This window comes from Natrix helvetica (genome assembly GCF_964273705.1).
Source record: "Natrix helvetica genome assembly, chromosome: 4".
Taxonomy (NCBI): Eukaryota; Metazoa; Chordata; class Lepidosauria; order Squamata; family Natricidae; genus Natrix; species Natrix helvetica.
This window is the reverse complement of record NC_138550.1, coordinates 156296080-156309325: the sequence shown is the minus strand read 5'-3', so window position 1 is coordinate 156309325 and position 13246 is coordinate 156296080. Positions and strand designations below refer to the sequence as shown.

At 42.7% G+C, this 13246-nt stretch overlaps 1 protein-coding gene across 1 annotated transcript in view; it reads right to left on the bottom strand.

Annotated features, from left to right (window-relative positions):
• Nucleotides 1-284: 284 nt before the first annotated feature.
• Nucleotides 285-13246, bottom strand: part of TBC1D31 (TBC1 domain family member 31) — a 30800-nt gene continuing 17838 nt past the window's right edge. The window contains 9 exon segments of the mRNA XM_081953073.1: nt 285-520; nt 523-615; nt 2189-2314; nt 3649-3799; nt 4477-4671; nt 6368-6508; nt 8271-8363; nt 10195-10330; nt 12572-12724. Of these exon segments, the coding sequence (XP_081809199.1) occupies nt 435-520; nt 523-615; nt 2189-2314; nt 3649-3799; nt 4477-4671; nt 6368-6508; nt 8271-8363; nt 10195-10330; nt 12572-12724 (1174 nt within the window). The 3' untranslated portion in view covers nt 285-434.

Here is a 13246-nt window from a genome sequence, read left to right as displayed (position 1 = left end):
CCCCAATGCATCACTCTCCAAATATTAGTCTTGGCATTTCCTCAGCTAAACTTCCTTTGCCAAATCCAATGGATCCTTTTGTATTAAGCATTCTGGATTTGGACAGGACTTAATTCTATTAATTTTTTTTAAAAAAGCTTTGAATCAGCTGCCAGAAGGCAAAAAGATCAAAAGATCAACAGAAATAAAAGAAAAATCTTGAAGGAACACCCTACCCTCACCCTCAGAAGCCATTGCTTTTTCAGCTCTTACCCACCAACAATTCTGTGATTCTGAAGATAGGTTGCAACTGTTTATTTAAAACATATTTAAAATACTGGCTAAAAGTTTAAAAAGTCCAATCTTTGTTCAAAGGTTTTATTTTTATATACAAAAATAATTCTAAAAGGTATTTTGAAAACATGATGCAAAATCAGTCTCTTCTTCCTGGAATCTCATTGAACAAGTCCATGGAGAGCTGGATCAGGGCCTCTGCAGCTCTGGCTCACTGGGCCTCTAGGGGTAAACTTGCCTTCCCCCGAGCGTGAGACATGAGCTTCTTTCTGAGTTGTCTAACTTCAGCCATTATTTCCCGTTCTTTCGATTCCAGCTCCTGCCGTCCTCGGTCTAAAGAGACTTGAAAAGTGAAAAGAGACCTTTAAAAAAAAAACCAATTAGCATCACAAGCTCTGTGACTATATCTTTGAAGATCCAAGAAGCAGCCAGCTGTTTTACTCTGAGAGGACAAACGCCCCTAGGGATTCTATAGGCAATCCCTATAAGGGTTCTCGGGACGTGGTGGCTCAGTGGCTAAGAAGCTGAGCTTGTCGATCAGAAAGGTCAGCGGTTCGAAACCCTAGCGCCACGTAACGGGGTGAGCTGCCGTTACTTGTCCCAGCTTCTGCCAACCTAGCAGTTCGAAAGCACGTAAAAAAATGCAAGTAGAAAAAGGGTATGTTGTGGGTCTCATCTATTATGGATGTACATCTGGTGGGATCACGTAAAAGGGTCCTCTCAGTGGGGTGTCCCTTCTCTATGAAACATTATTCCCTCCAAGGTATGCTTGCCCCCTACTTTGTTGCTTTTCCAAAAGGCCCTGAAGATGTGGTTTTCGTCAATGGGCTTGATACTCCCAAAGGGAGATGAAGTTGATCAGTTGGTTGATTTCATTGTGTGGCTGCTGCCATGGGGGGAAGGGTTTTTTTTATGGGTTTTTATTTTTGTGAGTTTTTAATGTTATAAGCCACATGGAGTTACCTGTGTGTGACTTAGGTGGCCATATAAATTAGTATAATAAATAAATAAAGTGAAAGCAAATAGAACGTAACCATCAAAACGGAATTTCGAAGGTAGAGGAAATATACCATATTTTTCGGAGTATAAGATGCAACTTTTCCCCTCCTAAAACAGCGTGGAAATGTTGGTGCATCTTATACATTGAATACAACCATTTTTGGCCTCCCGAAGCCCTGCCCTCGCATCCCATTTTTGTGAAAAACGGGTTGTTTTTCGCAAAAACGGAGGCGTTTTTGCATTCCCCCAGCAACACTCTGCAGGTTTCAGCAGGGCTGAAAAATGGGGCATTTTTGCCTTCCCCCAGTCCTGCTGAAGCCTGCAGAGTGCTGCTAGGGGCTGGGGAGGACAAAAACCTATTTTTTCTTACTTACCTCTTCGAAATCTTGGTGCGTCTTATACACTGGTGTGTCTTATAGTCCGAAAAATACGGTACATTTATCCAGGGCAAGATTAAAAAAAATGAAAGCACTGTCTGCCCTTCCATTGCTGATTCTGAAGCTTGGGTCACATCTGGATCTGAAGAGCTATAGATTTTATAATCCCAATGCATCTGAATGACACCAGGATGGGGAAAGTGACTGTACCCTGATTTCAATCTTGTCCTTGTTTGTAGAGAATAAGGACAATGACCTTGATGGAGAATTTAAATTCAAAAGAAAGCAGAAATTATGTGGAACAGCCTCTTCCCTCATTCACAGGAGTAACCCCAATCAGATGTTATTAGAGCTCCTCTCAATAAAAAATAGCTTTAATCTTCTTGAGGAGTTGATTCCTAATTTGTTCTACATCTTTCCACCTTCAACAAGCTGTTTGATTGCAAATACTATTTATGGCTACCAACAACAACCAGATGCAAGAGCAGATTATCACACCTAAATATTTTCTCTTTCAAAATCCATGTTTTGTCACTTACAGTGAATGGAGGAGTCTCCCCCAGAGGATTCATTTAAACAGGTGTTGCTATGTTGCATTTTCTGAGGTTCCTGACGGCATTCTGAACCTTGCTGAGACTTGGAGGTTCTCAGATCCCGCAGCCGCTCTGTAGAAAGTGGAGGCATTTGAAATATATTCAGCCAGATAATGTACTTTTGATTTTTAGGTATAGGGTATTCCTTGGAGTGACTTATAAAACATTTAAAAAGAACCCACAAATTAATTCATAGTATAGTACATAAATTGCCCCCAAATTTTCTAGAGTAGGCAGTCATTATTAAATATTTTAAAAAAGATTCTATCTTGTTTCCCTGAAAGTAAGACTGGGTCTTATATTAATTTTTGCTCCGAATGAGGCTTATTTTCTGGTTAGGTCGTTTTCTGGAAAATACTGTACTAAATGCATCAGTCTAGTTGACTATCTTAACTGGGTCTTATTTTTGGGGTAGGGCTTATATTATGAGCATCCAGAAAAATCATGCAAGTGTCAGGCATGCAGCCATTTTTTCTTTTAGATCTTTGGCCTGCCACACTTTCTATTATTCTATTATGCATTTTCTATTGTGGGAAAATGGGAGGGGGGATTGTAAGGAGTGAGATGCTATGTAGCCATAACAAAATTATTTCTAGAAAGCCAAGGTCATCCTTTGTTGTTGCACCTCTGCACCTGACCGGAACTGGATAGGTGGACCTGCCAGCATGGCAGTGGAAGATTGGACCATGTGATGGACTTGTGGGTGTGGGGGCAAGATCTTAAACTTTCAACTAGGTGGGAAAAACTGGGAAGCTTTCAGATTTGGGTTTTCCCAGATGTGCCAACATGACTCTCTTAATAAATTGGAACTTTAAGCAATACTTTGCCTCGGACTCTGATTTACTTTTGGATGCTATTTAGAACCCTGACAGCAAGGACTTATTTTCCGGTTGGTTCTTATTTGGGGAGAAACATGGTAATACCGCCTCAAGTAGCTGTACTGCTTGGCAAGATGTAGTTTTAAAAAAAACGATGATACCCATTTTTAATGGGTAATGTGAATATAACATAAGTGAAGAGGTGTACTGTCTAAAGCAGAGTTCGCAATCTTTCTGGGTTGACAGCCCGGGGTGGGGTGGGGGGAGAGGAGATGGTTTTGTGTGAGAGGCAGGCACGCTGCCATATGCCGCTTACACAACTGGGGTTGAGAGTGGATGCGCGCACCAGCCCACTACTCCCACGGCCCGGTTGTGAATAGCCCACGGCCTGGTAGTGGGCTGTGGCCCACAGGTTGGGGACCCCTGCTCTAAAGTCTTCAAGGGAGTGCTTCTCAACCTTGGCAAGTTTAAGATGGGTGGACCTCAACTCCCAGAAGTCCCAGCGGCCATAATACACGTCTCACGAAGAAAACCGTAGAGATTTCTGTAGGCCTGTTCTGCCGTGTACGAACAGCTCCTCCCACTCACCAAAATAGCCATCTCCATCCTGAAGCTGTGCTGCCAGTTCTATGGCGTCCTTCATCTCTTGGTTCAGAAACCGCTTCCTCTTGGCATCTGCAGCAGCGGCAATATCCAGCTGTGCCGTCAGCTGCTCTTTTTTTCCCATGGTTTCATCCAGCTGAAATGGGATAGAAAAGCAGGACATTTCCATTAGGAAAGGAGAAAGCAGGAAGAGAGAAGGATTCTCTCCACAAAGCCACTCAAAGTGACACCAGAAATATGACTGTCTCTCAAGAAAATGGGCACAAGTGGTCCTTGACTTACAACGGTTCATTTAGTGACCAAGTTCCAACGGTACTGGGGAAAAAACTGTCTTATTACCACTGTTGCAGTATCCTCAAGGTCAGGTGATCAAAATACTGACTCATATTTATGACGGTTACAGTGTTCCAAGGTGATGTGATCACCTTTTGAGACCTTCTAACAAGCAAAGCCAACGGGGAAACCAGATTCACTTAACAACCGTGTTATTCATTTAGCAACTGCAGTGATACACTTAACGCAACGTGGCAAGGAAGTTCGTACAATGGGACAAAATTCACTTAACCAATGCCTTTTCAGTGCCGTCGTAACTTTGAATGGTCACTAAATGAACTACAGGTCCACCTGTAACATCAACAGTCTGCTATCACTAACATCACCAGCACTGATGATGTTCCCTAGTTTGGGTAATTAAACGTCTGTAAGAAAATAACCAAGCTCAGAAACCACCAAGGAGCCCTCTTATTTCAGGTTCTCATCCTGCCATGGACAGAAGAGCAGAGGCTAACCTTTAGCAGACTTTTAGCCACTCACCTTTTCGGTCAACTCTTCCTTCATTGCTTCAAGCAGCTTAACTTCCGCCATTCTGGTCTTGTGAAGGAGATTGGCCACCTCTTGGTATCGCTGGTCCCGGTCCATGTCGTCACAGATTCGCTTGTGGAGGAGCTCCATTTGCCAATTCACGTCAATGTTTTCTTGATGGGCTTTGGCCAGAGATTCTTCGAGCACCTTAAGAGGGCACAAATGGCGTCAGAGAGCACCAGAAATGAAGCTGTACATCTTCCTTCTAGCAAATGTCTATGGAGATTCTCAGTTCACCCAGGTCATGGTGTTCCCAAAGGTGCTTTTTCAAGAGACAACTGGACTTTCTTTGGGGTTTTTTTGAAGAAGTTTCATCACTTCTCATCCAAGAAGCTTCTTCAGTTCTGATTAGATAATGGGGAATGAAAGGATTCTTCATAATCACTTCACAAAGGCATGGCACAACATAAAAGGACAAACCCATCAGGACAAGATTCAGCAGTCCATCCGCATTTATAAGACAAAGGCCACTCTTCTGAAGACAGCAAAGTCCACATTTTGGACAGAGAGGACCACTGGTTTGAAAGAGGGGTCCAAGAGGCCATCTAAGTCAAAAATGAACAGTCCTCTCTCAACAGAGGACAAGGGATACAATATCATCTATCTCCAGTTTACAACACAGTCCTTTCAATAGTTCCAAGTAGGCTCTACGCCCATTTGCACCACTCAGGTGACCCTGAGGACACAGATAAATCTCCAAGTGGCCTCAACAACTGTCTAAAAGAATGCAAACGACCAGTTGTCTGCATCGTTCCATTCCCCACCATCCAGTCAGAACCGAAGAAGCTCCTTGGATGAGAAGCGAAACATCTTCTTCAAAGAAAAACAAAAAAGTCCTGCTGCTTCTTGAAAAAAGCATCTTTGGGATTTCTTCCAGCAGGACATCAAGCTTATGAACTGCCAGTTGTACGATCGTCTGTGTTTAAAAATCTGCCCCCATGATCAAGAAGGGTTAATTTATCTACAAATTATTTCCGTATGGTCTTCAAAAAAAAAGGTGGGAGATGATAGTTACTGGATATTTTGTGAGACTGAGACAGACAGCAATCATTTTCTCTACGTAGGAGATATTTACAAGAATCTTCAAGGACAGTGAGTGAGAATCTACTTTGGATATGCAAGAATTTGATCAGCTAATATACGCCTGCTTGAAGGAACTGTAAATAGAGTTTGCGTGAATGCTTCCCCCATACTCTGAAGGACTTTTTTTTTGCTTTTAAATCCGAAGTACCACACAGAGCTACACGTAGTCTTCACTTAATGACCTGTTGCTTAGAAACTGTTCAAATTTACGATGGATCTCCCCAGAGCTAATTATGGCCTGGTTTTGGAGTTTTGACAGCTGGGACAGTGCAAAGCTCACATTTATGGCTGTTTGCAGCATCCCAGAGTCATGTCACCATGATCGTTGCCAGTTTTTGCCAGTTTCCAGCATTTACTTCGGTTGTCTGGCAAAAAAAAAACATCCACTGAAGAAAATGAGGTTTGTTTAATGACTGCTACAGTCACTTAACGATTAACAACTGCCACAAAACAGATCATAGCATTGGGCCCAGTTACATGGTGACCTGCGTAATGGCCACCTGGGCTTAGGTATGGTCATAAGTTGAGGACTACCTGTACAAGATAATCCTATGTCAATAATGAAAAGAATTCATCCTGGAAACCTCCAAAAAGTCCTATGATCTTTTGTGCCAATTCAAAGCCTCCCCAGGTGGAGGAAGAAAGCAAACAGCCTTTAATTCCTATTCATCCTGCCTGGCAGGGCCAACGGCCAGTAAATTTAGCAACAGAAGCCCCAAATATCTGGAGTACGTTTGATAGTCTTGCATGAGGGCCTCACTTCATGAGCCTTCCGGTTTCCTCCTTGTTCTGCTTCAATCAGCCTCTGAAATAGACGTTCTTCCAGTTCAGCTTTTCTCCGGCTGGTGTCCATCTCCCCTTTGACTTCTTGTGTTACGGCTTCCTGCTCTTTGACAAGTTTCTGTTAAAAAAAAAAAAAAAACAGTTGTGGGATAACGAACTCCAAATCAAAACTAAAAAGATACTCACCCCCAAATGATAGGAGTTTCTCACAAGGGGAAATACTGCCATGGCGGGATAATTCCATTCGTGGTTATGCTAAATCAGTTTGTCCCAAAGATGCTATTTTAATAGGCAATTGAACTTTCTGGGTTTCTAAATAAAGACGTTTCATTTCTCATCCACAAAGCTTCTTCAGCTCTGGCTCGGATGAGAAGCGAAATGTCTTCAAAGAAAAACCAGAAAAAGTCCAATTGCCTCTTGAAAAAGCACCTTTGGGACAACCATGACCTGGATGACTGAGAATCTCCATAGACTAAGTCAGTTTGCTTCCTTCAACCATCTCTTAATGATCAAATATCAATTATGTGGTTATACAAATATCAGAATATTGATGATTATTTTGGATAACTGGATTACCTTCTCTTTTCCCGACTTACTTTTCTTGAATCAAATCTCAGATACAAACACCATCCTATCAGTCTCTTCCTTTCTTGCATTTGGTCTTAATTCTTATTAAATACACCCTAAGGCTGAGATAGCCAAGTATAGAAACAATGAATTTAATTCCCTCCTCTCCATGAAGCTGGAAATGGCTGGCATTTAATGAATTATGGCAAGCTCAGAGCAACATGGTCCCTCAAAAACGACTACATAGCACTTGTAAATTGCTAAGTTAAAAAAAATTAATAGGGGTATTAACAATGCATTTGCATATGCTTATATATTAATTATCCAGGTTCAGATATACATCTGGATAGTTAAAAATGTGCAACTGACTAACTCTTACAGATGTTTGTGTTTTTTTCATGAGATGTTGTTCTTGCAAAAGAAAAACATCATTATTTTGTTTCTTTCTAATGCACACTACCGTATTTTTCGGAGTATAAGAGGCACCAAGGTTTTGAAGAGGCAAATTAAAAAAAAAAAAACCTTTTTGCACTCTGCAGACCTCCCCAAAATGGCCCGTTTTTCACGAAAACAGGCCTGTTTCCCACCCCCGAAAGGCATGAATAGCCTTTAGGAGGCTTGTAGAGTGCTCCTGGGGGGTGCCCTCCCCAAATGAGCAAAAAATGGCCTGTTTTTCGCTCATTTCTGCCCTCCCCAGCCCCCAGGAGCTCTCTGAAAGCCTCCTAAAGGCTATGCACGGCCATTTTGGTGAAGGGGGTGGGGTTTCGGGAGGCACAAAATTCTGTATTCAATGTATAAAATACACCCAGATTTTCAGCCTCTTTTTTTGAGGGAAAAAGGTGTGTCTTATACTCTGAAAAATACGATATTTTCCCTAGAACAACAACTCTGTGAGATGAGTTGGGCTGAAAGAGAGTTCACCCTGCTGACTTTCATGGCTAAGATGGGGCTTGAATGCACGGTCTTCTGCCTTCTAGGCTGGTGCCTTAAGCACTAGACCAAACTTGACTGTTCAAATCCTTTTTTAAAAAATATACTTATCTGATGCGTGGGTCATAGTGAACAAGTAGTGCCTGAAGATATTGCTGGCCTCTATCTCGTAACATCAATCACACACTTGAGACTTCTGTCACTTTGCAACTTGGGCAAATCTAATCCTAGCAGGGACCCTTCTGTACTGATTTGCAAGATTCCAAATCTAATTTTTACCCTAGGCCAATGCAAGCCAAATCTATAAGTTAGAAGGCACTCATAGAACAGGCCTAGATGCCTGGTTACTTGACCTCTGGAATACCTAAGTTCTGGTCACGGACCTGTTCAAAAAGCCGCCGCTGAGTTTCGAGCTCCATCTGCCGAACCTCGACGTCTCGAATGGTAGCTGCTGTTTCTTCTTCTCGCATGGAAGCCTACAGCAAACGCAGAGAGAAGAAATTTGTGTGGGAGAAAGAGTGTTTTGTTTTTCCAAAAGAATTTTGTTTTTATCCTCTTACATACCATTTTAAGTATACGTTCACATAATTGTTATTCTTTACATTTATCATTCTTATACATTTATTATTTCATTTAATAGGTTATCATGTACAGTTTGGGTTGCTTTATTTACCATCCCTTCCTCCTTTTGTAACACCTCCTTGTTTTCCCTTTCTTTTCTCCCTCCCTCTCTTCTCTCCCTCCTTCCTTCCTCCTCTCCTTTCTTCTTCCCTTCCCTTCCTCCTACTCCTGCTCTTCCTCTTCCCCCTCCTACCCTCTCTCCTTCTCTTTCTCTCCCTTCCATCCTCCTCTCCTTACATCTCTTTCTTCTTTCCCCCATCTTCCTTTCACTCTCTCCTCCTCTCTCCCTTTCTTTTTCTATTATTGTTGGTGTATATTTCAAAACTCAGTTTATGTTTCCTTGGGATGGTATTTCCGCCAACCCAAATAGAATTTAGTATCATTTCTTATTCCCTTACCTTCGCTAGTCTACCCTAGTTATGTTCCCCCCCCCTTTATATCTCGCTCTTGAATATATACTTATATATTTAATATTTCTTTTCTGTCCCCCCCCCTTTTCCATTTAAGAGTGCATCATCTGGGTACTTTATCTTCTCTCTATTTTCTTTTTTTAGCTTGCTTTCTCTAGCCCATTATAAAATCTTCCCCATGTCTTGGAGTACTCTGATTCCTCTTTATCCTTTATTTTCATTGTCAACCTATTCATCTCTACACAATCTAATATATTTTTTTATTATCACTTCGTCTGTTGGTAGCTTATTTAATTTCCAATTTTGGGCAAATACAATTCTCGCTGCTGTAATTACATGTATAATCAAATAAGTGTTAAGAGGGCTCCTCTCAAGTAGTTCTCTGAGCAGATGTTTAACGGTGCAAGTATTCTGCTTTAGTTTGGCAAGACTTCTTCTGTGTATGGATAAAGAACAAAAGAAACTGCTTAGAAGAACCTCAGTGTGTCTTTCTTGGTTTCTGCAACCAGACGTCAGCGAGGATTGTTATATCTTTCTCAACTTGAAATGGTAGAAAAACATCCCATCCAAGTTTGGTTATTATGGTCAAAAGTAGGTTTGAGAGTCACAGAGAAAGGATTTTTGTGGCAGCTTGGGTCAAAAAACTGCTCACTTTAGTAGAAAAAGTTGGGGACAAGAGGAAGCCAAATAAAGTAGACAGTCTGCAACTAGAATCCGATGCCACAAACCCCTGAGAAATGTCCTGGTGTATCAGATGAAAATCTTTGTGGCCCGCCATTTTCTATCTAGAGTAATCATCAGGAGTCTTGCACATGATCAGCAAGACAGAAATATAATCACATCCTCCTGCTCCTATTCTCCACTCCATCTGACATTGGAGATTTGTATCTAGCCATCATGGCAACTAACCTATCAACTAGGAATTTAATTTGCTCCTCTTTGAATGCCAGGCAAATTGGCCATCATTCATTTCAACAAACGTCATAATTTCTCTATGGATGGTGTTAAGTAGGACAAGCTTAAGCTGTCCTGAATCTATCACCACTCTCCAGCTTCCTGGAGGACCTATGGAAAAACTCCTAAACCCTTTGGTTAACATTTTTGAGATCAATTCCAATTTCCCGCAGGCATGGCCAACGATTGGGGCTGTGGTCTAATAAGACTGGAAGAGTCCAGGAACAAGGAAACGTGTTCTAGGATTTGTTCCCTGGGAGGAACTGAGGAAGCCGGTCAAACAAAAATGCCAGAACTGCCGAAGTGAAGTGGAACAGGTTACCTTTCTTGCAATTTCATCGTCGAGTCTTTTAAGCTCCATTTCCCGCTGATCTTGCTGGTATTTTAGAAAGCGCCTCCGTGCGGTTTCCACCAACTGCAGCTCCTTCACTTTCAGTTCTCTCTTGACGGCAGCTAACCTTTAGGTCCAAAAAGAAGAGGGTTTGAGAAGGGCAGGAACACGCGGATGGATGGATACAAACAGGCCAGTAAAAGTTTGGGCAGCTCATCCTAAGTTAGCTCTGTTGGGACTCGACCAAAGATTATCGTGAGCCTGCATTCTGTTAGTGGCCAATCGGATTTCTGAGAATGCTAGATAGAAGAAGGAAGACAGTAGATCTCTCTCTTGATTTACACTCTGGTTTTGTAAACTGCCTGTCCATTAGGCTTCCAGGTGCAGCTCAAGATGCTATTGGTTGTACAAGGCCCTTCATGAGCTGGGGCCAGATTTGAGGGACCCCCTGCCTCCAGTTGTCTCTACACAGGCATGAGTTCCAGCAGGAGGAGGGCATGCTCTGGGTCCCACTGATTAAAGAATGCCATCCAGCAATGGACACTTTTAGCCATGGTGCCTGCCCTTTGGAAGCACCTATCTCATGGAATCAGATGGGATCTGATATTGCTGGCCATTTGTTCAGAGTTTAGCAGGGCCCAGTTGTGGCTGTTGGGAGAGATTACCTTTGGTGGGCATTCTTTTGCTCTGATTATGTGCGATTTTGTTTTGTTATTATTTGTACGCTTGTTTTTAAATTTGTTTGCTGCCCAAAGCCACGCTGACAAGATGATATAAATAAAGCCAAATACGAAATAAAATAAATGATCGTGCTCCAGTAAATTATATTTGAGGAGCATTCTGTCTTGGTTTTAAAATTGGGAGGACGAAGCATCACGAACCCATATTATGCCAATGTTACTCTGATAGCTACAAATGCATAGGATCTGGAAGCTCTGGTAATAAACTCAAGGAGGCCTGATATAAAGAAGATCAAACTAACGACAACAAGTACAACAATCAATGAAGCTCAAATTATTCTACTTTGGGCACATAATATGAAGATCCAGGTCTTTGGAAAAAGTAGTATTTATCTACTCCTCATGCATCTTCACTAGGTAGCCCTGGTTTCCAATATTACAGAAGAAACCAAAACATTTTTCCATTCACTTTCTTCCTGCTATGCATATTTTTATACACCTGTCATATCTTTCTCTCACTTGTCTTTTTCTCAGGCGCAAATAGTTTTCATCCAGAGACACAGAGATCTCTACAAAGGAGTGGTGTAAGCAGGCCAGCTCCGTTTTTGTAAGAGGAATAGACATCAATGCAGTAATTGAGAAGACAACAATTAGGATGCTTTGATTTATTTCCTGTATTCAGAGAGGCTTAAACACCATGGTCTGTATATATATTATGAAGTGCAACCTCAAATTGGACTTACGATCACTCACAGACACGCGGCTGGACCTTGCCGCACGATCTTGCAGCCTCCACTTGCTTTCTTCCTGGGCTTTCCAGAGAAGAGTGGCCCAGTTGCCAAATGCCTGATCTGTGGTCTTATCATAGACCCACGCCCTCTCTGGATACAAGTTCAGAAGAGGATGAGGAGTTTGAGTTGGCAGAGGAAAGAGCTGAGCCAAGTGATGGCCTGGGGCTTGGAGAGTTCTAGCCTGAAAGCCTCAGAGTGGTTGATCGGATGCCCAACAGGCTGAGGCTAGCGACCTGCAGCAATTTGGCCAGGAAGCTCCAGGCAAGGACCGGGACCAGCTGCCGCCTGCTAGCAATGTGGAGGAGGTGGAGTCCACACCTCCTCCCGATCCAAGGACAGGCAGAACGCCGGTTAGCTAGACTACTCGTGAGGAGGCAACCTTGCTCTCATGAATAGCTGCACAGGCATCACCTTCTTAATCCCACCCCGAAGACTTGAGTGTTGCTGGAGCAATGTGCACAGCTCCATTGCCTTGTGTGCGTGTGATGTATACTCTGACCTGTTCGACTGTTTTCCTGGACTTCCTGTTGGACTCGGTAACCCAGTGATCCCTGCTGTGCTGAGCTCGGAATCCGAACCTGCACAACAGGGGTGCTTTCTGATTTGGAGAGGTGGGGGGTTGAACAAACACCTGTGGAACTTGCTGTATGTGCCTGTGCGAGGGAAGCGGGGCAGCACATCTTCTGACCGTGGGGAGAAGTGGGTAACTGGCTGTCAGAATTCAGCATCAGTTTATAAGCACCTCCAGGGTGATCCATTATAATTTTGAACGCTCCCTGAGTGATTGATTGTAAGTCTAGGATTATCAGAAACAGAGTTGTTGTTTTTTCCTGAACTTCAGCATTCCGTTTTTGGATAACTACCACTAAGGAGCAAAAGATGTAACTCTGAACCTACCGCCGCCTCTGATCCGCTAGTTTTTCATCTTCGGTGAGGAGAATCTTCCTCCTTTGCTCCTCGGCTTCTTGAAGCAGCTCCTGCTTCCGATACCATGTTTCATCTTCTACTCGGTGCTCGATTGCTTTGGCTTCAATTTCATGCAGCAGCTGCCTGCAAGGAAGCATTTAATCGGTGAAGTTCTGCTGCCACGTGTGGTCCTCTCTGGGCAAGAGGAGGAGGATAATGTTGGTTTCAGCTACTGAATAACTCCTGCTTCATCTGATATGTATTCGGTTTACAGGGTCAAAGCCAACTTTCTCCACACTGGAGAACATTAACCGAAGCAATTCAGAGCACGCAAGGGTGGTGATACTCATTTTCTTTCTGATAATAATCCCCACACACACAAAAAAACCCCCACTTTCTTCTCTATCTCCCAAACATCAGGGAGTAGAGAAGAGATAGACAGTTGATCACCCAAAGAGGCTCAGTTTACGCTGTTCATACACATGATACCAGCTTACAACCTTGTTCTGACCTAGTCTTCCCAAGATCACGAAGCTGACTCCTCATCCCGATTAAGCCTCTTTTATTTAGTTTAAAGTGAATTCCTCTCCAGCAAAGTCCCAGCCAACATTCTTTTAGATTTCACAACTACAGACCTTTATCAGGCTTGGAGAGCTGTCGGGCCGA